The sequence below is a fragment of the Galendromus occidentalis genome, unplaced genomic scaffold (genome assembly GCF_000255335.2).
Source record: "Galendromus occidentalis unplaced genomic scaffold, Mocc_1.1 scf7180000077527, whole genome shotgun sequence".
NCBI classification, from domain to species: Eukaryota; Metazoa; Arthropoda; class Arachnida; order Mesostigmata; family Phytoseiidae; genus Galendromus; species Galendromus occidentalis.
In genome coordinates, this window is record NW_003805515.1 from 643,730 (window position 1) to 662,870 (window position 19,141).

At 51.0% G+C, this 19,141-nt stretch overlaps 1 protein-coding gene across 1 annotated transcript; it reads right to left on the reverse strand.

Annotated features, from left to right (window-relative positions):
• Window positions 1–10,711: 10,711 nt before the first annotated feature.
• LOC100908103 (uncharacterized) lies at window positions 10,712–16,836 on the reverse strand. Its single transcript, XM_029112774.1, is given in 18 exon segments — window positions 10,712–10,922; window positions 11,048–11,318; window positions 11,432–11,646; window positions 11,752–12,108; window positions 12,451–12,656; window positions 12,803–12,922; window positions 13,017–13,139; window positions 13,242–13,482; window positions 13,589–13,803; window positions 13,913–14,148; window positions 14,258–14,538; window positions 14,627–14,904; window positions 15,061–15,315; window positions 15,476–15,672; window positions 15,780–15,849; window positions 15,852–16,042; window positions 16,162–16,414; window positions 16,639–16,836. Coding segments are annotated over 18 exon segments (3,651 nt in total). The 5' UTR covers window positions 16,661–16,836; the 3' UTR covers window positions 10,712–10,802.
• Window positions 16,837–19,141: the final 2,305 nt, after the last annotated feature.

Below are 19,141 nucleotides of genomic sequence, written 5' to 3' on the forward strand. Positions count from 1 at the left end.
AGAGATGTCCCTCGACATGCCATCCGCCTGCCTGCCTGGCGGCCTACCTGGCTGCCCGTCCGTCCGCCTGTCTGTCGCATCTCACGGATAATGCACCCCGAGTCGTGAGAGAAGAATTCGAAAGTATCTCTCCGGCCGGTTGTGCAGAAATCGTGCCCGTAATGACAATTCGAAATTACTTTGATTACAGTCGCATGGACGACTTCTCGGTCGTGGATTTCGCTGATCTGACAAATTTCACTTATTCCTTTTTCTTTCACTTATTCTCTTCGCCAGCACAGAGCGGAGGTCGCGCGAGCTTCGGGGCGGTTTTTTTTGAGCATCGAAGAGATTCTCCGACCTGTTCTGGCTGGTTTTGCAGACTCACAGCCATATCGTATCGCATCATTTGCAAAGACTTACGCTTCAAGTGCCTTCCCGCAGCGCGAGCGCTGCGTCATACTACATGAACCCATATCGCATTTAGGACAAATAGCTGCTCTCGCTGAAGAGTACTAAGTCTGAGCGATTTGTGTGTAGTGAACGAACGACTTGTTGTGACCAACCATCTCGTTTGGAGGTGCTTGACCGCGGCGCGCAAATGATCACCACCTTGTTCTTCATGCAAATCGGATCCGATACACAGGCAGCCAGACGCCTCATTCGGGACATCCCATGCTTCGTTGAACTTCGCGTTGACGACTCTGCCGAGGGCCACGCTACCGCGCTTACGTACGATACTTGGCACTCCTGGTCCGTGCGGTTCATTGTTTCATGGCCGTCAGTGCGCCGTCGCGATCGTCTCGCTGCGGCACTCGAGTCACCGAAGACCAATCGAGTTAATCTCTCATAGATACGGTGAAGACCACCGAGAGCATGAAGCTAAATAGAAATTCGGACAAGATCGCAGGATATTTTCAAATCGATCGGGGAACGATTCTGTGTTTGCATTTCTTACCGTCGGGGAACGCTAACGATCACATGAGCGAATTCGTCGCTTTCGGATCGATTTTGCTCAGAAGAAAATGCACAGCTGACTCTCGGTCAGAGGGAGAAAGCTCCGAATTACGCGACGAATTTGGATCCCGGAATCAGATCAGATATTCGATGCAAACAGACGGAACAGACGGTAGATCAATGCCTGTATAATTTCTAGTTCATTCCGAGCGCGATTGTTAGTTCATTCCACCGTGTCCAGTCGGGCTGATTGCTACTGTCCTGAGGTCAGCAAACGTACCGTTCAGTCGAAAGTCAGCGGCCCTACCCACGCTCGAATGCGGAATTCCTTTTGTAATGATCTGTTTATTGCAATGCTGCACAGCAACGCACGGATTCTTATAATGGTCGAACCAAAAGAGTGATATCCATTTGTTCGTTCCCTCTCATGTTTTCTCTGAATGGCATGTTCTCAAGAACGCCAAGCGGCTCGCTCAGAAAAGAAGTCAGCTGCCGCCGATACGGCAAAGGTCGCCGTAGGAACTCGTACTTCGCACGGATTTTTCTGTGCAATGCGATCGAATCTCCGAGTCAGGATATGCTTGCAGATTCCAAATGAGAAGAACTGGGTCTCCCCGAAACAGAGATCCGCGACGGACGCACGGGAAGACCCATCCGGGGCTTCATTATGGGTGTCCGAAGATCGGGGACCGGCGGCTCGCAGCCGACGATAAATTTCGACAAGCGCTCGAGTCTGATGGAGCCCTCCATAATCCAATGAACTATCTGACGCAAGTATTGATTCTGAGCCGCTTTCCGACTGGAAAGATAGCTTCCTGTGGAGATGTACGCTCTCCTGAACAGCCCGTATCCGGAAGATTAAATCCGCTGAAGAACGTTTTTTCAGCCGTCTGACGGATGAGCGACCGCAGGTACGAGGCCGAGAACACTTCTTCACTTTTTGATATCAGCGGAATGCAACTAGTACCGAGTTTTTTGGACCTGTCAGCAACGCGCTCCCTGAGCATCTGCTACTCTCAGCGGCACTCGACTTTCTAGAGCATCCATCGTCGACAGAGATGAGGAAGTCGAGCGAGCATTTCCGCCCCCGCAAAACCAAATCTGATATCTTTCGCTCTGGGACGATCGTATCGTGAGTGCGCTATCTGTACACTGGTCAAAGGTCTACTCGAGGAACACGGTACCGATTAGAGACATTGATCAAAAGCAATAATTCCACATTCCACCTCTCCCGGAAAGCGACCAAAGTCTCCCCGAGTCAGCGAGTCGAGCCGCGGCAAGCTTTCGATTCCTTCAATGAGCCAAACCACTTTGGACTTTCGCGAATTGCGGAGTTTCAAATCAATTTGACTTCCTCCCCAACCGCCTCCAGCATGTCAGATACCCGAGGCTCCACAAGAAATCTCTGTTTCCGCGAGCCGTGTGCTCCGGATGAGCTAGTTGAGGAAAATGGGAGACATCAACTTACGAGCTTATCGGAGACTACGTGCCGATCGGAAATCATCCATCGAGTCAAATCACGGCAGAAACAGTTTTCTGATGCAGCAGAGGGGGCCTTCTCCCCCGATAGTTCATAAAACTCGGGAAAAAAGCCGATGTTCGCAACGAACGCACGCAGCCGAACGGAACAGCAGAAGGAGCATGAGCGATAGCCTGCGATCCACAACAAACGAACGAACGAAAGACCGAACGAGCGAACGGCAGCTTTGGCTGGATTCGATCAAATATGAATTGACAGCGCTGCTCTCTGCGGACGTCCAAGACTTCTCACAAGCTGTCCCTTCCGATGCGAGGCGGAGCATTGACGCCTGTCGAAGCTCCTCCCTACCCTCAGCTGTGGGCGGAGCCACAGGAGGGCTCTGAGCCGTCCAACCAACAACAACGATAGCAACAACCTCAACAACAACAACATCCGAAACAACAACGACGGTGGCGGCGGCCGTTCTGTCTATAGCCACGCAAAACAGAGAGACAAATTGGACAGTTACGTCGAGAGATATATCGACAGGCCGACAAACGGAACGATCAAGCAACGACGACGAAATCGGCGAAGATTTCGATTAGGAGAACAACACGATGATTCGGTGGCTCACATATCAGGAGAATTAATACCCAGAGAAACCTCCACCTATCAGAGATCGAAATCCGGTACATACGCCTCAATGAGGGACATGAGACATGAGTCCCGGTGGGTGTGCGTGACGGATAATTCAGCCGATATCAACATTTCACCTGAGGACTTGAGCTTTGCTCGATTGTCGAAAAAAGTCAACTGCACAGCTCTGTAAAAATCGTCGACTCGATCGAGACGTACAGTGCTACAGCTAGGTAGAAGGGTGAATTTATGACTTCCGTTGACCTCCTCATTGAAGTCTCGGGGGATGGAATACTCGTTTGTGAGGATGAGCCGTAGAAAACGACGGGATGGCCTCTCTTTTCCAAACTTGAATCTCAGTCGGCCCTCAACCACGGATCAAGGGCTCGCTCGTCTCTGACCGTCTGACTGATTGATCGTTTCGGAAGAGGTTCCCATCCTCATGGAAGAGCCTGGGGTCCGAGAAGATCTCAAATAAATAATTATTTTATTCGCTCTCCGATCCTCTCTTTTCACTTCCACCGGCAGTCGAGGAGCTCTCCCGACAAAACGGCTCTCGTCTACTTCTGATACTCGCGGCTCGCGAAAACAGGAATCGATGACGCGGATCAACCCAGAGAATCTCTTCGCATCCGAGCCTCCAATTCATTTCTCCCACATTCCGCTTCGCAAGTCAGAAACAATTCACAGCGAGCTATGCGAGGAGGATCCGCGAATTCCACGCGTGGAAGCGAGGTCGTCCGTCTTGACAGAATTTCTTCTTCGATTAATACGTTCCTGTAGGCCGGTAGTGCTCAACCTGTCGGTGATTTGCTGTTGGTGATGTCTATTTCAATAAGATCATCAATCGGATGACAGCAGTAGGGCGTACGTGCCCGGAATAGTTGACGATTGATGCGTAACACGCGGCCAATCATCAGCCTTCCCCCTGACGGAGGGAAGGGACGGTGAATTTTTCGAGTATCTACTCTGATGGAGATTGACTTGATTGCTGGTCACTAAAGAAACACGCAGTACCTACTTTCTTGAGAAAGATCTCGCAGACGAGAATCCCCCTCTTGGTCGGTCAGGGCGTGGCTGATCCGCAGGGTGGAGGCTCGAAATTCGTTTCCAGCTCCTTGTTCCGCTCGATCTCCAGAGGACTCCGTACTCGCATCCTCTATCTGCTATCTCTTCGCACCCGAGAGTATGAGGGGGACTCTTGTTCAAATCTGGGAATGATCAAGACGATCAGATGGCAACGCCCTCGCTCAAGCTCACGAAGGCAAATCGCAGCTGATGCATATTCATTGAGTATAAGGGTTCAGTAACGAATGCTGTAGTGGGTCGCGTGTCCACAATTTACGAAGATTCGGGTGAGAAACGCCCAAACACTTTGGTAAGCTAATACTGATGACGAAGGAATCGCTGCGAATCGCAATCGCTTCCGCGATATCCAAGGCTTACTCAGGCATTTGAACGCCGGAACTGAACGTGATAGCAAATGTCGGTATATGAGAACTCATCCCAAGAGAAAAAAATTCATGCTCATACTATTTCTTGTTGGCTGAATCCTAATCCGAAGTTCTCAAGAACCTCAGCCCGAGACGGACGGGAAGTGAAAATCCTGAATCTGGTGTAAGTATTTGATCTGTCCGTGAATTCTCCTCAGATCTCGCTCAGGAACCATGGAAGACCTCAGAAGAAGTTCGATGCTCTACACAAGAGCATCGAGATGGAATGGGCTCTATTGGACCGACAGCTCATATAGCTCTAGAGAGAATCGATTCGGGAGCGAGTTAAAGGTTGAACGTTGAATTTCGACTTTTCTTATTCGGCCACGAGTGTCGGGATCTGTCTGAATGATGATTGCGCCGCGACCTCGTCAAGTTCGGTAGCTGGCGAAGCTGCATCTGCCGCCCGCATCTTGACTACAACGACGAGTAGGGGACCACCGCCATCCCTGTCGGCGGCGCAAGACTCCGTTGCTGCAGCTTCTGCTGTTGTTCGAATCACAATTATTAGATTTCAAATTGATTTTTGTAAACGCCGTTTCGGAACAACAGATCGTGACCGATCCACATTGCCGACACGAAATACGATTCCCCTTGCGATGACAGCGCTACGACGCGAGTCGGCAGAGTCAGCGGTGACAAAAGTTCCTACCGAAGCCATCATTTCCGAGGAAGGCGGATACATCAACGAGCACAGTGTTGAATGGCATCTATCTCGCGCTGGCCCATCTTGAAATCCGCTCGGAATGCTTGGCCCCAGATAATTGGGGAATTCGCCGGCACGTTCTCTTGCCCGCTCGCATGCTGTACAGGTGCCTATCGCGAGTCCTGAAGCGAGGGCAATCCCAGCTTGGGGAAAAGTCACATAAACAGAGAAATGCGACATCCTGGAATTTCCTCCGGTGTCCAGCTGCTATCATGTGATACTATCGCTTTTTTCGGTTAGCTGGTCCACTACGATACCACGATAGATCCGCCGCATTGTATCACGCCAAATTTCGATCGACTTCCCAGAACAGTCGAGTTTCCCTAGTTCTGCTCTAGTTCATCCACTCCATAGAGAGGCGTTACCTTATGTCCCACATTGAAGGGATGCGATTTCGCTTTGATGGGGAACAATCGGGAAGTCACCCCGCGAGTCGATGTCATCATCCCAACAACTTAGGGTCGGAAGTGCTCCGTCGTCCTCAGAATACATGGGAGCTTCGGGATCCCGGGCTGGAGCGATGTTGATTGAAGTTCTTTGGATGGCGGCATCTAGCGATTGGAACTCAGCGCGCAAGTCTATGAGATATCGAGGACAAAATATCATGTGTTGGATTGGACAATTCATTTCGATCAGCCTCTGCTTTCTCGGTAATCTCTGGAGCGGTAGAAAACTTTTCGAAATCTGAAAAGCGTTTGATAGAACTTCACGGCGAGCATGCGGGCTCAACTTCACAATTTCATTCGTCCAGGTTTGTTTAGACTTGGGAGGTATCGACGTCGAGCGGAAAGTTCGCGTTCCGTTTACTCGCTGTTCTATATGACGTGCTTCCATTCCTTTGTCAGACATTGCTTGCTCAATTGTCAATTTCCACAGTTCCCTCTCGTGTGCAGGAAAGCTCCTTCGCTAGAACCGTGAGTACCCACGATCCTCGAGTAGGACTTGTATTGGAAATTAGCGGAAAGAACGCATTCGTCGGAACATGGTTCCAAATGGGTCACCCACCCTCACCGTGGGGTGTCTCGGAACTTCGATCAAGCAGCTTCGGGATATCTGAACCCAAATAACTCTCGACCACAATCCCGGGATGAGCGAAAAACGAATCAGGAGTGTCACATTGTCCGATGCAAGAAGTTCCGTGGGGACTCGGCGTACGGAGACGGTACAGGCACGCACAGATATCCGACAAATGGTTCCAAAAAGTGAGAGCGAATAGAGTTCAGGTGAGCCTGCGGATGTTGTAGTCGATGAGCTCCAATAAACTTTTTGAGTACCGATAATCATGCGGGCCCGCGATACAGACTAACCACTCCGTTGTCGACCATTTAAGCCACCGGCTGACTTCACGTCCGCTCGCCGCGATAACTTCGCGAATTTTCGGAAGCCAAGCGACGAAGGACTCGAAAAACATTGAAAACCAGAAAGTCTGATAAATGAAAAAACCACACCTAGCACTACGAGTGATTTGAAACGTTTGTCCCGCCCGGCGTTTCCTGGAGCCTTCACGGAACTCGAATCCCTACGTTCCGGTATATATCTGACTGTTTCAAGGCATTCCTCAGAGCATACATCCGCTCTGAAACCTTAGCGCTGGGTCTTTGATCTTCGGGCAGATCATCCTGATACCTCAGAGCCATGTCGATCATCCAGAATCGACCGACCCATGACAGGAGCCGAAACCTGATCGAGTCCCGAGCCCTCAGGTCGGCGTTCTGACCGACGTTTTATGGCCCACGGCCCCGACCTGCAGATCGTGGAACGCTCGCTATCGCGCTGCGAATGTACGAGAACAGCTGATCGGCAGTGGAAAGTCACCCGAAATTGCGGAATCGGAATATCTTCAGGCTATCAGACACTCAAACTGTGATATGATTCGCGAATCAATCGGGAGCTTTGGCCGAGAGCGACGTTTCCACGTAGATCTTCAGCTAGGCTCGTCAACGCGTACAACACAGTCAACACCACGCCCTACGGTGCCTCCAATGACGAACGCCTTGGGTCGTTGAAATTGTATCTGTAGCCGATGAGACCGTTGGCAAACAACGAACGCTAACCACCGAGTGGAGCCGCCGCTCAGACAAAACACCAGCCAGCTTTCAGGAACCGTTTCAATTTCAATCGGGAATTTATCGCCCTCCACACTGGCTCGCTGACTGACAGACTTCGATGGCGATACACCTCCCTCTGGGTCTTTCTCCCGTCACACTGTTTCAAGTCGTCTCCGTCTGAACGAGCGACTGAAGCGCCGCACATGCTCGGCATCTTTTTGAAAAATCACATCTCGTATATTCTGCCCGCGACTTCTGGCCAGCTCCGCGCCAGAGCAATTCCAATCAGCTACGTCAGAACACACATGAGCCAGAATAGAAGACGAACACATGCGTGTACGGCAGTCACATGCGGCACGAGTACCTATCTGTCTCAGCTTGCCAATCGGTAAACTCACGAAATCACGGGCGAACCCGGGCTTCTTGATTGAGACTATTCTCAGGAAAATGCTGCAGAAAACATCGCAATGTATGGTCCAGTTTGCGGATGGACGGGTCAACTAACGAACGAATCTCGAAGGACGGAACTGAAAGCTGTTTTATGAACGAATTTCAGCTCCAGTGAGTGCACTTGAAACGGTAGCCGTGAAGCCCCATGCCCTCAGGTCACGGACGTCACGCTGACAGGAGTCTCGCTGCCTGACTCGCAGCAGGCCGAATCCAAAAGATCCCAACGCACTCGCACAATCTTCCGGGGTTTCTAGCGCTGAGCCTGAACGTCGCACCGTGACGTCAGATATTCCGACGGTCTTTGAGAATTGCTTCACGAACGAGACGACGCGGCCCCTAGGAGATACGCAAGCCCCGTCCATCTTGGGCCGAGCACGAGGGACAAGCGGACCACTTTGCACAATACCGAGCTCGTTTTCGGTTCTGATAGGCCTCCGTCTCACTGCTCGACTGAACCGCAACTCGTCTGGTCTGCTTTCAGATAGGTCTTGTCGATCGGATTTAGACGGTGAGGGCGTTCGGGCTGAATCCAGGGGCCCCGGATAAAGCAGTTTGTAACTCGGGTTCCTCCCTTTGATGACCTTTACCTCCGGTGGCCCGGAATTCTCACGAGCCCAAATGAATCCAGTTTCCTCTAGGAAATTCTGTTCCCTCCACCAGGCGTCGTCAGTGTGATTTGAGACGCCTCGCGTGAATTCTCGAGAATTAGATTCGAGTTGTGTGAGTTGATTTCCAGGCTGGCGCTTCCCCTCCCCCCCCCTTTATTATTGCTGGGAATCGAGCGGGCGCGATCGCGATTGTTCATGTTCGGAATCTCAAAAGGCGATTGACAGAGACGGCAGATTTGCTGATCAGGCGATCGTAGCTATCACTTATCTGCTCGAGCAAGGAACAAACCACGTCAGCTTCGAGTCAGGAAGTTTCGGGTTGGCGAGCTAATCCTCGTTCTGCCTGTTCCAGTATTCCCCCGGATCCAGCCGACAAGCGTACTACGATGGATTCTGAGCAATCAGCGCCCTCGAAAAAAACCCTCGCTGCCGCCGAGGACGCCAGGACCCAGGACTCTAAGAATGCATTCGAGTCCCGGATATGTGAGAGAAGAGGTACTGAAATCAGCTAGAAGGAATAACGTGTTGACTTGGAGCACATACGCACAATGGCTTCCCGTTGGGTACGGCAGGACTTGTTGTCTTCACGTTGTATCTCAAACGTCTGAATCAAACGCGGACCGTTCTAACCTCGGTCGAATAGTATCGGATGCATATTCGATGCATTCGAAGAAGTTTCCTTGCATATGGCAGCCCAAGTCCGAATATCTCTCGAGCACGCGGCCCCTGAGACTCCGAGCGGCCGTGAGGAAGGTTCCGCTGTCTCATCGTCTGGAAGGCTGAGTGTCGGAGTCGGCTGAGGCTTGCGTCATCCTGAAGCGGACAACCAGATCAATTAGCCCTCGTCCTCTGGCCCCCAGCCCACGTAGTGTATGTGTGCGGCAGCCATGCGTTCAAAATTTATCGAATGAATATTCCCGAGCTCCTTCACAAGAAAACGTCGCCGCGATGTAGGGCTCCTAGTCTCCGAGCCCTGGGACGGACTCCTGTTGTGCTGCATGGTGAGTATCCAATCCAACATTGTGATAATCAGTGCATGGATTGCCGATCGAGATGCATTTGCACGTTCTTCGATCCAGAAGGAAGCTCCTACCGTCGATGATCAGTGATCTGCTCAGCGAAGAGGATGTCTACCGAAATTTTTCTTAGTGCTCAATCAGAACGAACTCACAATGTCAATTCTTCTCTGCTGGGACAGTACGACGAGCCCGAAACAGGATGACCTCAGATTCCATTGGGTCTCAAGAAAAATGACGACCTTCTGACGGAATACGCCGGAAAGCTTCTTCAAAACTGTGACAACCGCCCGCACCGATGCCACGACCTCATAAAAGAGATCCTGGACCGAGGCTCATTCTGTCCAGAGAAATCGAACATTTGAATAGCGTGTCTCATGGAACAGAACGAAGTTCCCTTTTTTGGTTCAAGATTCCAGATGATGCTTTTCCGCTCAGAAGTTGATATACACGTATCCCAATGGCTCACAATCCGGGTAGGCAGTGGGCCTTCACCACTACCATCCGTGGTATGGTAGTGGTCCACTATCCGCCAATGCGCGCGACTATCTCGAAAACGCGATGGCGCTCAGACCGACTCCGGGTCCCGCTCCGACCACGTTAACGGAACAAACACGACCGGGCAATGCTTGCTTTCTTCAAGGCGAATCGCTCGACTCCGGAATCATCCCCCGAAGCTTTAAGTTTGAATCGAATACCGACATCAAGCGAGCACAAAGCTGGCTGAAAAGTTCTCCGAGCCGGCGCCAGCGTTGGTACCCAAGCAACGCCTCCTTATCCATGAGCACGGTGAGCAGCATTCATGAGCAGCCTACGAGGCCGGAGACTATCATGCAGCTCGCCGATCTTTCGGAAAAGCTCTGGAACTCGTTCGACGGCCCAACCACAGCCCTCTAGCCGAGAAATGGGAGCCTGTGCTCGACACTTCCGCCCACCCGAGTTTGGCGGAACGATCTCAACGACCCACCAGGCATTGAGTCTCGAACTCCTGTCAAGAAAGAAGATGACTCGCCTGAGGTAGCCGTGGAGTTGAGAGCGGAATAGATTTTTTGCCATCGATCCCTTACGCAAAGAGTTGAGTTCATCCCGTCACCACGGAATACTGTGGCTATGCAGGCTCCGTCGTTTTCCTCCATCTTTCTTTTTCAAGCACCTAACACTCGGGGTGGGTAGAGGAACGATTTTCTGTCATGATATGCTTAAAGTTTCCCGCTTTCGAAGACCATGGGGCACTTCGGAGATCCGGGGATGTTACGAAGGGAAAACGAAGGGGGTGTTAGGGCTCATGCCTGTATGGGAGTAACGTAAGATTCGGCCCAACTCCTTCATTTCGCTGTACACGGATTGAGTTTTATTTACAGCTGATCGAAGCTGAGGTTCGCTTCTTCATGCATATATTATGGATCTAGAAATATTCTCTTTTTTACAGACGGTCAGAAGCTGTTGTGCTCTATGAGCGGCTCAATGACACGGACTTTGCTTCTCTCTTCTTCTTATAATTGGCCCACACGACCCGGTAGAACACGTCGGTTTCACAGTAGGCCGTGTAAACGAGGAACACGATCAGTGCCTGTGGAAATGTAATGTCTTCAATCGAAAGCTCTGCACTTGATGATGCTCCCCGCATCAGTACTCCTTGAATTATTGGAAGATCCCCGAAGATTGAATGTTCCGAAAGCATGAGAAATTGTATACCATCAGAACTGATGTGACGGCTTGCAGGTTCCCGTTTCCGTCTTGAACGTAGCCTGTGGTTGTGATGCCGTGGAAGAACAACGCCAGCGTCACTAGCAGAGACCGTTTGAGAATGCCTCTCTGGACGGTTGTCATCCGATACTCTGATGGGTTGGTGGAGGCGATCCCGACCTCCGTCAGGATCAAACCGTAGATCGTCGATCCGATTACGATCAGAGCGGTGAATTGCGCATCGGGAACTGTCACGATGTTCTCCAATGTTCCCCAGTAGCTGAACGAGAAGAATTCGAAGTTCTTTATTGAGATTGAAAGTTCTGCTGATCGAGAGGGGAGCTGCTCGACTTAAGAGCAGGTATCAAGTCGATCGAATTTAGCAAAACTCACGAGTGTTTGTCGGTGTCGGCGAATTGTTGGAGACTGAAAGAAGAAGCCAGCAGCAAGGCCGGAGCGAGCCAAGTGATGCCCAAGCACATGTAGATGTTTATCCTCCCCTTCACAAATCCGCGCTCCGGGTCTACATAGAGCATCAACATGACAAGGACTTGCTGAGCGTGGCAGACGAGAATGTAAAACTGCCGAAACAATTTGACCCTTGGACGCTGCGCCTGGAACGAGCGAAATTGTCAGGAGGGAAGCTGTCAACCTTCCGGCCCAGGGTCCGGGACCGACACCGACCTCCAAATTCCCCGCTGACCCGGTCTTACCTCGTCAAGTACAGAGGAAGCTTCGAAGAGAGATGTGGTGAACAGAGCAAGAAGCGCGACACACACATTCAGCTTGACGCATTTGACCAAGCCCCAAGAACTGTTCGTGCAACTGATGGACAGCGCACAAGTGAAGGTGATGAATATTCCGATTATCGCGCACACGTTCCGGAGAATAGGCGTCTCCGCTGTCTTAGGTTCCGGATGAGGTGATTCCGGCTCGGCATACAGGGCGAAAAGTGAAGACCCCCGGCTCTCGCATGAAAAATCGCCGTTGATTTCAGTCACCTCGTTTCCGGAGAAATCGACTTCGCTGCCGTCTATGATGCGCGCGCACCGAATCGATGTGTTGAGAGGCTGGAATGAGATACGACTTCAGATTCCCGAATCGCATTGAGGGGACGGTCGAATGCTTTGAGCGTCTAGAGCTCCGTGTACAGAAGGAGCATTCCATGGCGAAGATTTTCGCTCTTTCCCGATGAGTCGACTCCGAGAAACTACCGGCGCTCCCCCCGACGATGGCGTCCGTCAGGATCTCGCCCGGGGGTAATTTCTCGGCCACGGTCAGAGTTCCCAGTTAGCTCGACTCGCTTCACTGGGCAGGCATAGAACACAGTCCACTCCGGTAGGTTGCTCCGGATGAATACGTACGGTGATAATCGTTAGCTGATGGCGGAGGATAAATGTTGCACATCTTACCGGGTTGAGTCTGAAGTTGATGACTGTTTTCTCGTTCGAAAGGTAGATCAGGGATTGATTCCTTTCGAATAGAGTCGCGGCTTTGAAATTCACCAACTTCGTCAGAAGGTTCAGAGAACCTCTTCGTTGTATCCACTCCAACCTGGACAGGTATTCTCTCCCGAGAGACTTGAATGTTAGTAGACTGAGTATCAACTTGTCACCACCTGAAACAGAAGATAGCAATGTTTTCCATCTTTCCGAGGTACATTGTTTCAGCTAAGGGTGGATATCAATCCAACGATCAACCGCCCAACAAGAGGAAAAAAACAATATCGTCCGTAACATGCGAATAATGTATGAGGTAACTCACGGGAATCCCCCGCCTTCCGGTACACACGACCCGTTACGCTTTTGTCACTGGAAGCAGCTCTGTACAGAGCGACGTATCCGCTGGAGGGAGCCGTAAGCTCGAATACCTCTGCTGAAATTTCTGCAGAGAGGAAGATGATTAGGCTCGCTTTTCTGCTTTATTGTCGAAGAATCGTAAACTCGGCGTGGTTGAGATCATATGGGCACAAACCAACCGAAAAGGTCGTTCTCGTAGTGGAACTTCGTTTGTGGTGGCTGATTGCTGAGGTAACGTATCACAACTTGTGGAATCATGTCGTTCAACTTTGCGTAGAAGCGATCATCGCTCACCGCATTCGCTGCAAGGGGAGTATCAACGTCAACGTTTCTCAGTTATGGAGCGACGATGGTTGTGGTTGCTATTGCAGCAAAAAAATCTGGATATCCGCCGATATACTCACAAACATTGAAGGTCGCTGTCAAGCAGTCCAGGAATAAGAGAGCAGCTGTTCTCCGATTCTTAATTTCCGGGTGAGTTCGCGGGAGTCCATCATCGTACTCCAGAACCTCATGGAGAGTTTCTATGATGTGATTTCCCTCACCGGGGAGGACGTGGTCTTTGCGGTAGGTCAAGTAGTCGGCCAATCGCGCCAGCGAGTCTATGACCGTGGTCATCTGATATCCACGAGCCAGCCCGAGGATCTGCAAAGGAGCGGGTGCGGATGAAAATCGAAAAACATTGAGAGGCCCGCGGATCTTCACAATGGACTTCAGCTGAGCGGATCGATTCTAGTGGGTGGTCGCTCACCTCTTTGCGGATCTCGTAGATTTCTTGGAAGGCACAATCAAAAAAGTCCGGAACGGCCCAGTGTACGCTCCCGTCAGGATCTTGAACGCACATACGTTTTGCTTCGCCCTTCGGTGGAGTTGAGAACATGCAGTTTTGAACATCGAAGCTGCCCACGACTGTTCTCTTCCACATCACCCCGAGATGTTCTTCGGCCGGGCAGAATTTGCTGGTATCTGTGGCGAGCGAAGAATTCCCGCTTTTGAATACACAGAATTGCGAAGGTCTATCGCTACACAATAGAGTCGGGGATGGGACATGACGGGGCTCGCTGGGGAGACTCACTTGAATACGGGAAGACGTAGGAGAGCATCTCAGTGGAGAACTTGGGTGTTTCGATAGCGCACTTGTACTCCGCGTACGAACGAACAGCCGGGAGGACGAGTCGGCTGCGGCTCGGATGCAGGGGCTCGACATACTCTTCATCGAGACTCTTGAACGTGATGGGGACCCATTTTTTCTTCGCATTCGAATCATCTCTCACGGTGTTCTTGTACCACACGTAAGATAACTCGTCATAGCTGCAAAAGTATGATTCGTTCCAGTTGGTCGGAGCCAATTTCCGAATCGTCCCGTCTGCGAGCAGACACTCAAATCGTTCGCAAGAGCAACTGAAGTCCCTCCACTTACTAGACTCGGATGCCGCACCAAAGCTCTGTGGGTCTGCCAAACTCGACGTTTTGCGCCGAAGGGCTGAGTGCCCCACTAGGCTGCATCTTTATGTCCAGGGTCAGGCTCCGGCGGCGTTTCTCGCCGTTCCACGAAATCTCACAGGTGAAAACACCGCGATCGATATATTGAACGTGATCCAGGCCCAAGTATGTTGAGAATGTTCGTCCTGTTCGGCTGCGTTTGCTGCGCTCGATCCAAACATTTCCCGGACCGTATAGCGGGTTGATCAGGGCTCCATCCTGATTTAGGGCACACGATCAATTAATAATGATCCCAGATTATCGAGTCGATCAGGCAGATGGAGACTCAGCCGAAAACTGAACTTACTTTGTACCAGTTGATGTCTGCCTCCACCGAAGATCGATATTCACAGGAGAGGACCAGGGGGGTGTTTCCCTCTTGGACGGGCATCGGTTTGTTCGAAACTACACTCAGGACGACGAATTCTTCATTTTCGATGTGCTTCGTCTTGTAGCGTTTCTTCAGAGCCTCCTTGACTTCGGATGTGTGATTTCTCGTCACGACTATCTCGTACGAAGCCGTCGCGTGGGATGATATGTTCACCAACGTCGCGTTACGTATGTTCTCGATGCCGAGCAGCTCATCTGGAATGGAGAAAAGATGATTCGGTGATCCTCGATCGACAATCAAAAGCGAGCATTCGCGAGGATGCGAACTCCGCGACCTCGATTATAAGTTTCCACCGTGTCGAAGAAGGGCGTTTCGAACGTTTCCCGAACGAAGAATGGCTCCTCTCTTACCCGAAATAGTTTCGAGATTGGTTTCATTCGAATATTCGAATTCCCAAAATATATGCTCGAAAGGATATCTGACGCATTTCTTGGTCTCCGAGATCTTCCATCCGCCTTCACAGTCGCAGCCGACGAGGCGGTTCCCAGCCTCGCATTCACACCGAGCGTTCCTATCGTTCGATGATGTACAGGAAGACATCTGGTCGGCCGAGCAGCTCTGCTCCCTGCACTGATTCGGCTCATACTTCCGATCACATTCTTGTCCTGGAACAAAATCCCCTGTGTTTTCCTCATACTGTGGAACTCCAGTATTCCCTACGCTAGCATGTCTTCTCGTCTCTCCGTCACAAAAAAAGACGAAACCGCTCCGCTTCACGAAATCGATCGTTCAGCTCCCCTCCAAGACTGCCGTCATTCGACTAACCTGTATAGCCCGGCTCACAGAAACACAGCAAGGTTGTCAGTCCCATGAAGTGCTCACATCTGGTCGCATGCTTACAGCGTTCCTTGTTCTTCTCGTTACAACGGCTCGAATACTGGCATGCTCTCCCCCAGAATCCTTTGAAGCAATCGCAGTAGTACGAAGTCAGATCCGCATTAGCTCGGCACATCCCGTTGTAGCTGGAGGTAATGCAGAGTATGTTTGAGCGGTACACGAGAGGACTGCGTGAAGCTGGACATTCGATGTCGCTTTGGACTATCCCTCCGGAGAGGTCGGAGACACTCACCTGCATTGATGTTTCATGCAAGGCTCCGAGACGCTGGGATCGTCATCTAGTTTCGTTTTTCGTTGATGTTGATGATTTCGTACGTGATATTGAAGCCATAAACATCCATCAAGTTCTCGGGAACTCGGAGGTTGGCTCCTATGGGGTTCTTGACCTCGACATGTATGACTGTATAGAGTTGCGGAATGATCAGACTGGTAGGTCTCGTCGGTGCTGATATGACCTTGCGCGATACTCTCGGCGAGTTCTTTGGCGAGTCTATCCTGGAATCCGCAGCGAAACGAGCGCTTTTAGCACGAGCTGTCAGCCACCAATACTCTCTGAGCCGGGCGACGTAATGCGCCGTATGTTCTCTCATTGCTCATGCTACACTTCGACGTACCCCGTGAACTGCTTGTAGGATTCGACGGCGATCTCGGTGAGGAAAAACTGTGTGAAGTACAGGATTGTTTTCGTTTGTCTCTCTTTCGTGTGACGTTCACGCTGAATCACATAACAGCTGCGTAGCGGGACCGGATAGGATTTGGGAAAATTGGGGGTGCTGATCACTCCTTTCGGCGCTGTGAGCCACTGGCAGTCCAATGCGTGGCCCGACGTGACAAATGCTAACAGCACGGATGCCGTCACCAGGTTGCCTGTGAAAAGTTCCCCATGTCATATGTTTTCGGAAAGAGTAGCTCCGGAGCGGAGCGGAGCCATGTCGGATAAGAGCCCTACTGCGCGATGAGTTTCGCTGACTGAGGGGCGGCGCTTTAGCACTCTGGGAGCACCGGGACAAAGTCTTCGCTAGCTCGAAGATGAAATATGCATCGTCGATTTGAGCTCGGTCACTCATAGTAGAACGAATATTGACTCTTACTTAGACCCAGAGATAAAGCCATGTTGTAGAAACGGCCCTTCCGACTGATTCAATCCATCCGACCAGAGATCCGGCGGACAACTCGACTCAATGCGGATCTCTGACGCGTTTCAAGTTCATCATGACTCCAAATCACGGTTGACTGATAAGCTTTAACTTCTGTCGACTTCTTCTGCAGGGTGATGAACAGCAGAACACACAGAGTTGTACGACGTTTGGTCGTCAAAACATTGCAGACGACCATGGAGAGGGAGAGGAGGTGAGGGAAGAGACGGCGCGAAATTCCACTGCTGGAGAGAGATAGATACACCAGCCACCACCGGCTACATAGCGCACCGCCGCAACCCACGAAAGGCTGAATTCGGGCGTATGGATCGTCTCTGGAATGTTTCCGATACGACAATAGGACGACCGTAGAGTCGATCTGAGTCTAGACCGAGTCGAGACGTTAATTCCACGCAGACGCGATGACAGATTATGTATTCGAAACCCTTGCCCGAAATCGAGGATCGGTCAATCATCATTCAACCCGTCGCGCTCCCATCCGGACACTTCTGCGTCGGAGAGCTTTTCGGGTATATGTTGTACGCTGAGAAGAGACGTTGCGAGATGAAAAGACGGACCCGGCCGGACGCTTCTGAAGCTTCCGGGTCGCCTCGCGGATTTCGCAGAGACAGAGCTCATTCTCGTGCGCGATATGTCTCCTTGGTAGTGCCTCCTCTATCTTGTCGCCGCTATGATCCTCCCTAATCCATTGAAACAAGGAGAAAGAATCCACTCGATGCTGTGTCGAGACTGTGGTGAACCACGTCTCCGAATAATCCACGCTCAGTTGGAAATGGCTTCGTCGCACCATATCATCCTTTTACTGACCGTTTTCTATTTCTGCCCAGCGCTTTCTGCAGACGAAGGTTCAGTTTTGCGTGAATTGGATCCGAGTTAAATCACTGCTGACATTCAAAACAGAGTTCGGTCGATTCAAAACTGGTGTTTCCGGACTCGAACTATTGATTTGAGTGTTCATCTTCCCATCAGGGCCGAGACGTCTGGAAGCGCGAGTGAATTCTCTCGGGAATGGCTTCATTTCCATCACGTATTCGTGGGAGAGGGGTTCATGCTCGACAGAAGGTACGGAATACACCTTGCTCCTGCTTGGAATGGAAGCACCGCTGACAACTCGAAATTCGACTATCGACATCGACGGTCTGGAGTTCTGGACCCACTATACGGTTTCGTTGAGGGCTAGCGCGCCTTGTCCTCAAACTTGGTTGAATCTTACAACATACACCGGACCTGGAGGTGAAAGTCGCTTGCTTCCCTGAAATCATACATACATATATTCGAAATCCCTTTACCATCTGCAACTCCGAACGTTTTCCTTTTCGAGAAAAAGTTTTGATTCATTGAATGAATACTCCGGGTCTCGAAATCATCGGGGGCTTCCGAGATATCTTGCCCTCAGCAGACAATCTTAAAGTCCTTCCCGCTCAGAGCCGCATAAGATTAAAAAGCTGATCGCTGCCCCGAACGGCGATGAGCTGCAACTGCTTGTGGAGGAGGCGTCCATGCCTAAGGCTGTCACGTCCTACGTGTTGAATATCAGCGATCAGTCACAGACGGAGATCTCCACGCTCCATAGAGAGGCGTCGAGGGTCAACGATGGGGTGAGACATGGGATCAAATTCCGCCTTATATGAATCCTTCCATCTGAGGCGGAACGGAAGGCTCCCTATGCATCATAGAGAGGAAATACGCCAGAAAACATCGGACCCGTATCACGTATTCTGTATTATGGGATGACAGGTGCTTCGTTCTAGGTCTGGAGAATCACAGTTCTGAGAAAGCTCGTCCCCGGCATCGTTTACAAGATTTCTGTCGCTCCCCAAATTGTGGACAAGGGCAAGTTTTACTCGGGAGAGGAGCTTACGGTGGATCCGAGGTGTGAGTTTGGCCCATTCCTTCCTCGTTTTGAATCATATGCATCTCCTGAGAGCATGCTGCCAACGCTCTTCGAGAGCGCTCAGATTTCTCCCGATTTCACTTCGCTGGCCAGCTCGGGAGGGTACTCCCGATCCAACCCTGGTCATTGCCCAAAGTCCGGCGGCGAGCTCATTCATGAATTTCCCGATTGTGAATTCCAGTCTATGCAAAAATATCTAATCTGACTGCTCAATTGTACTACATGGAACACTTCGAGCCTGGCAAGGGAATCCGAGCCGAACTTGCTTGGGAGGTGGGTTGCTCTCTCAATCTATTGGAACTCTGTGCAAATCGTCATAGAATACGTCGGATCGGAGAACCTTGAGCAATCTCCCCGCCCTGGCGTTTTCGATTTACTCTAATCGAAATAGAGCCGTGACAAACGTGAAGATCTGTCGTAAGGAAGAAACTATCGGTGCATCGTAATCCTAGGAAGCCGTCTTGCGCGATTGATCGAATTGGACTGAGAGAGTTCAGGTTGACGAGTTCTAAGGGATTCCCTATCTCCCATAGTGCAGCGGAG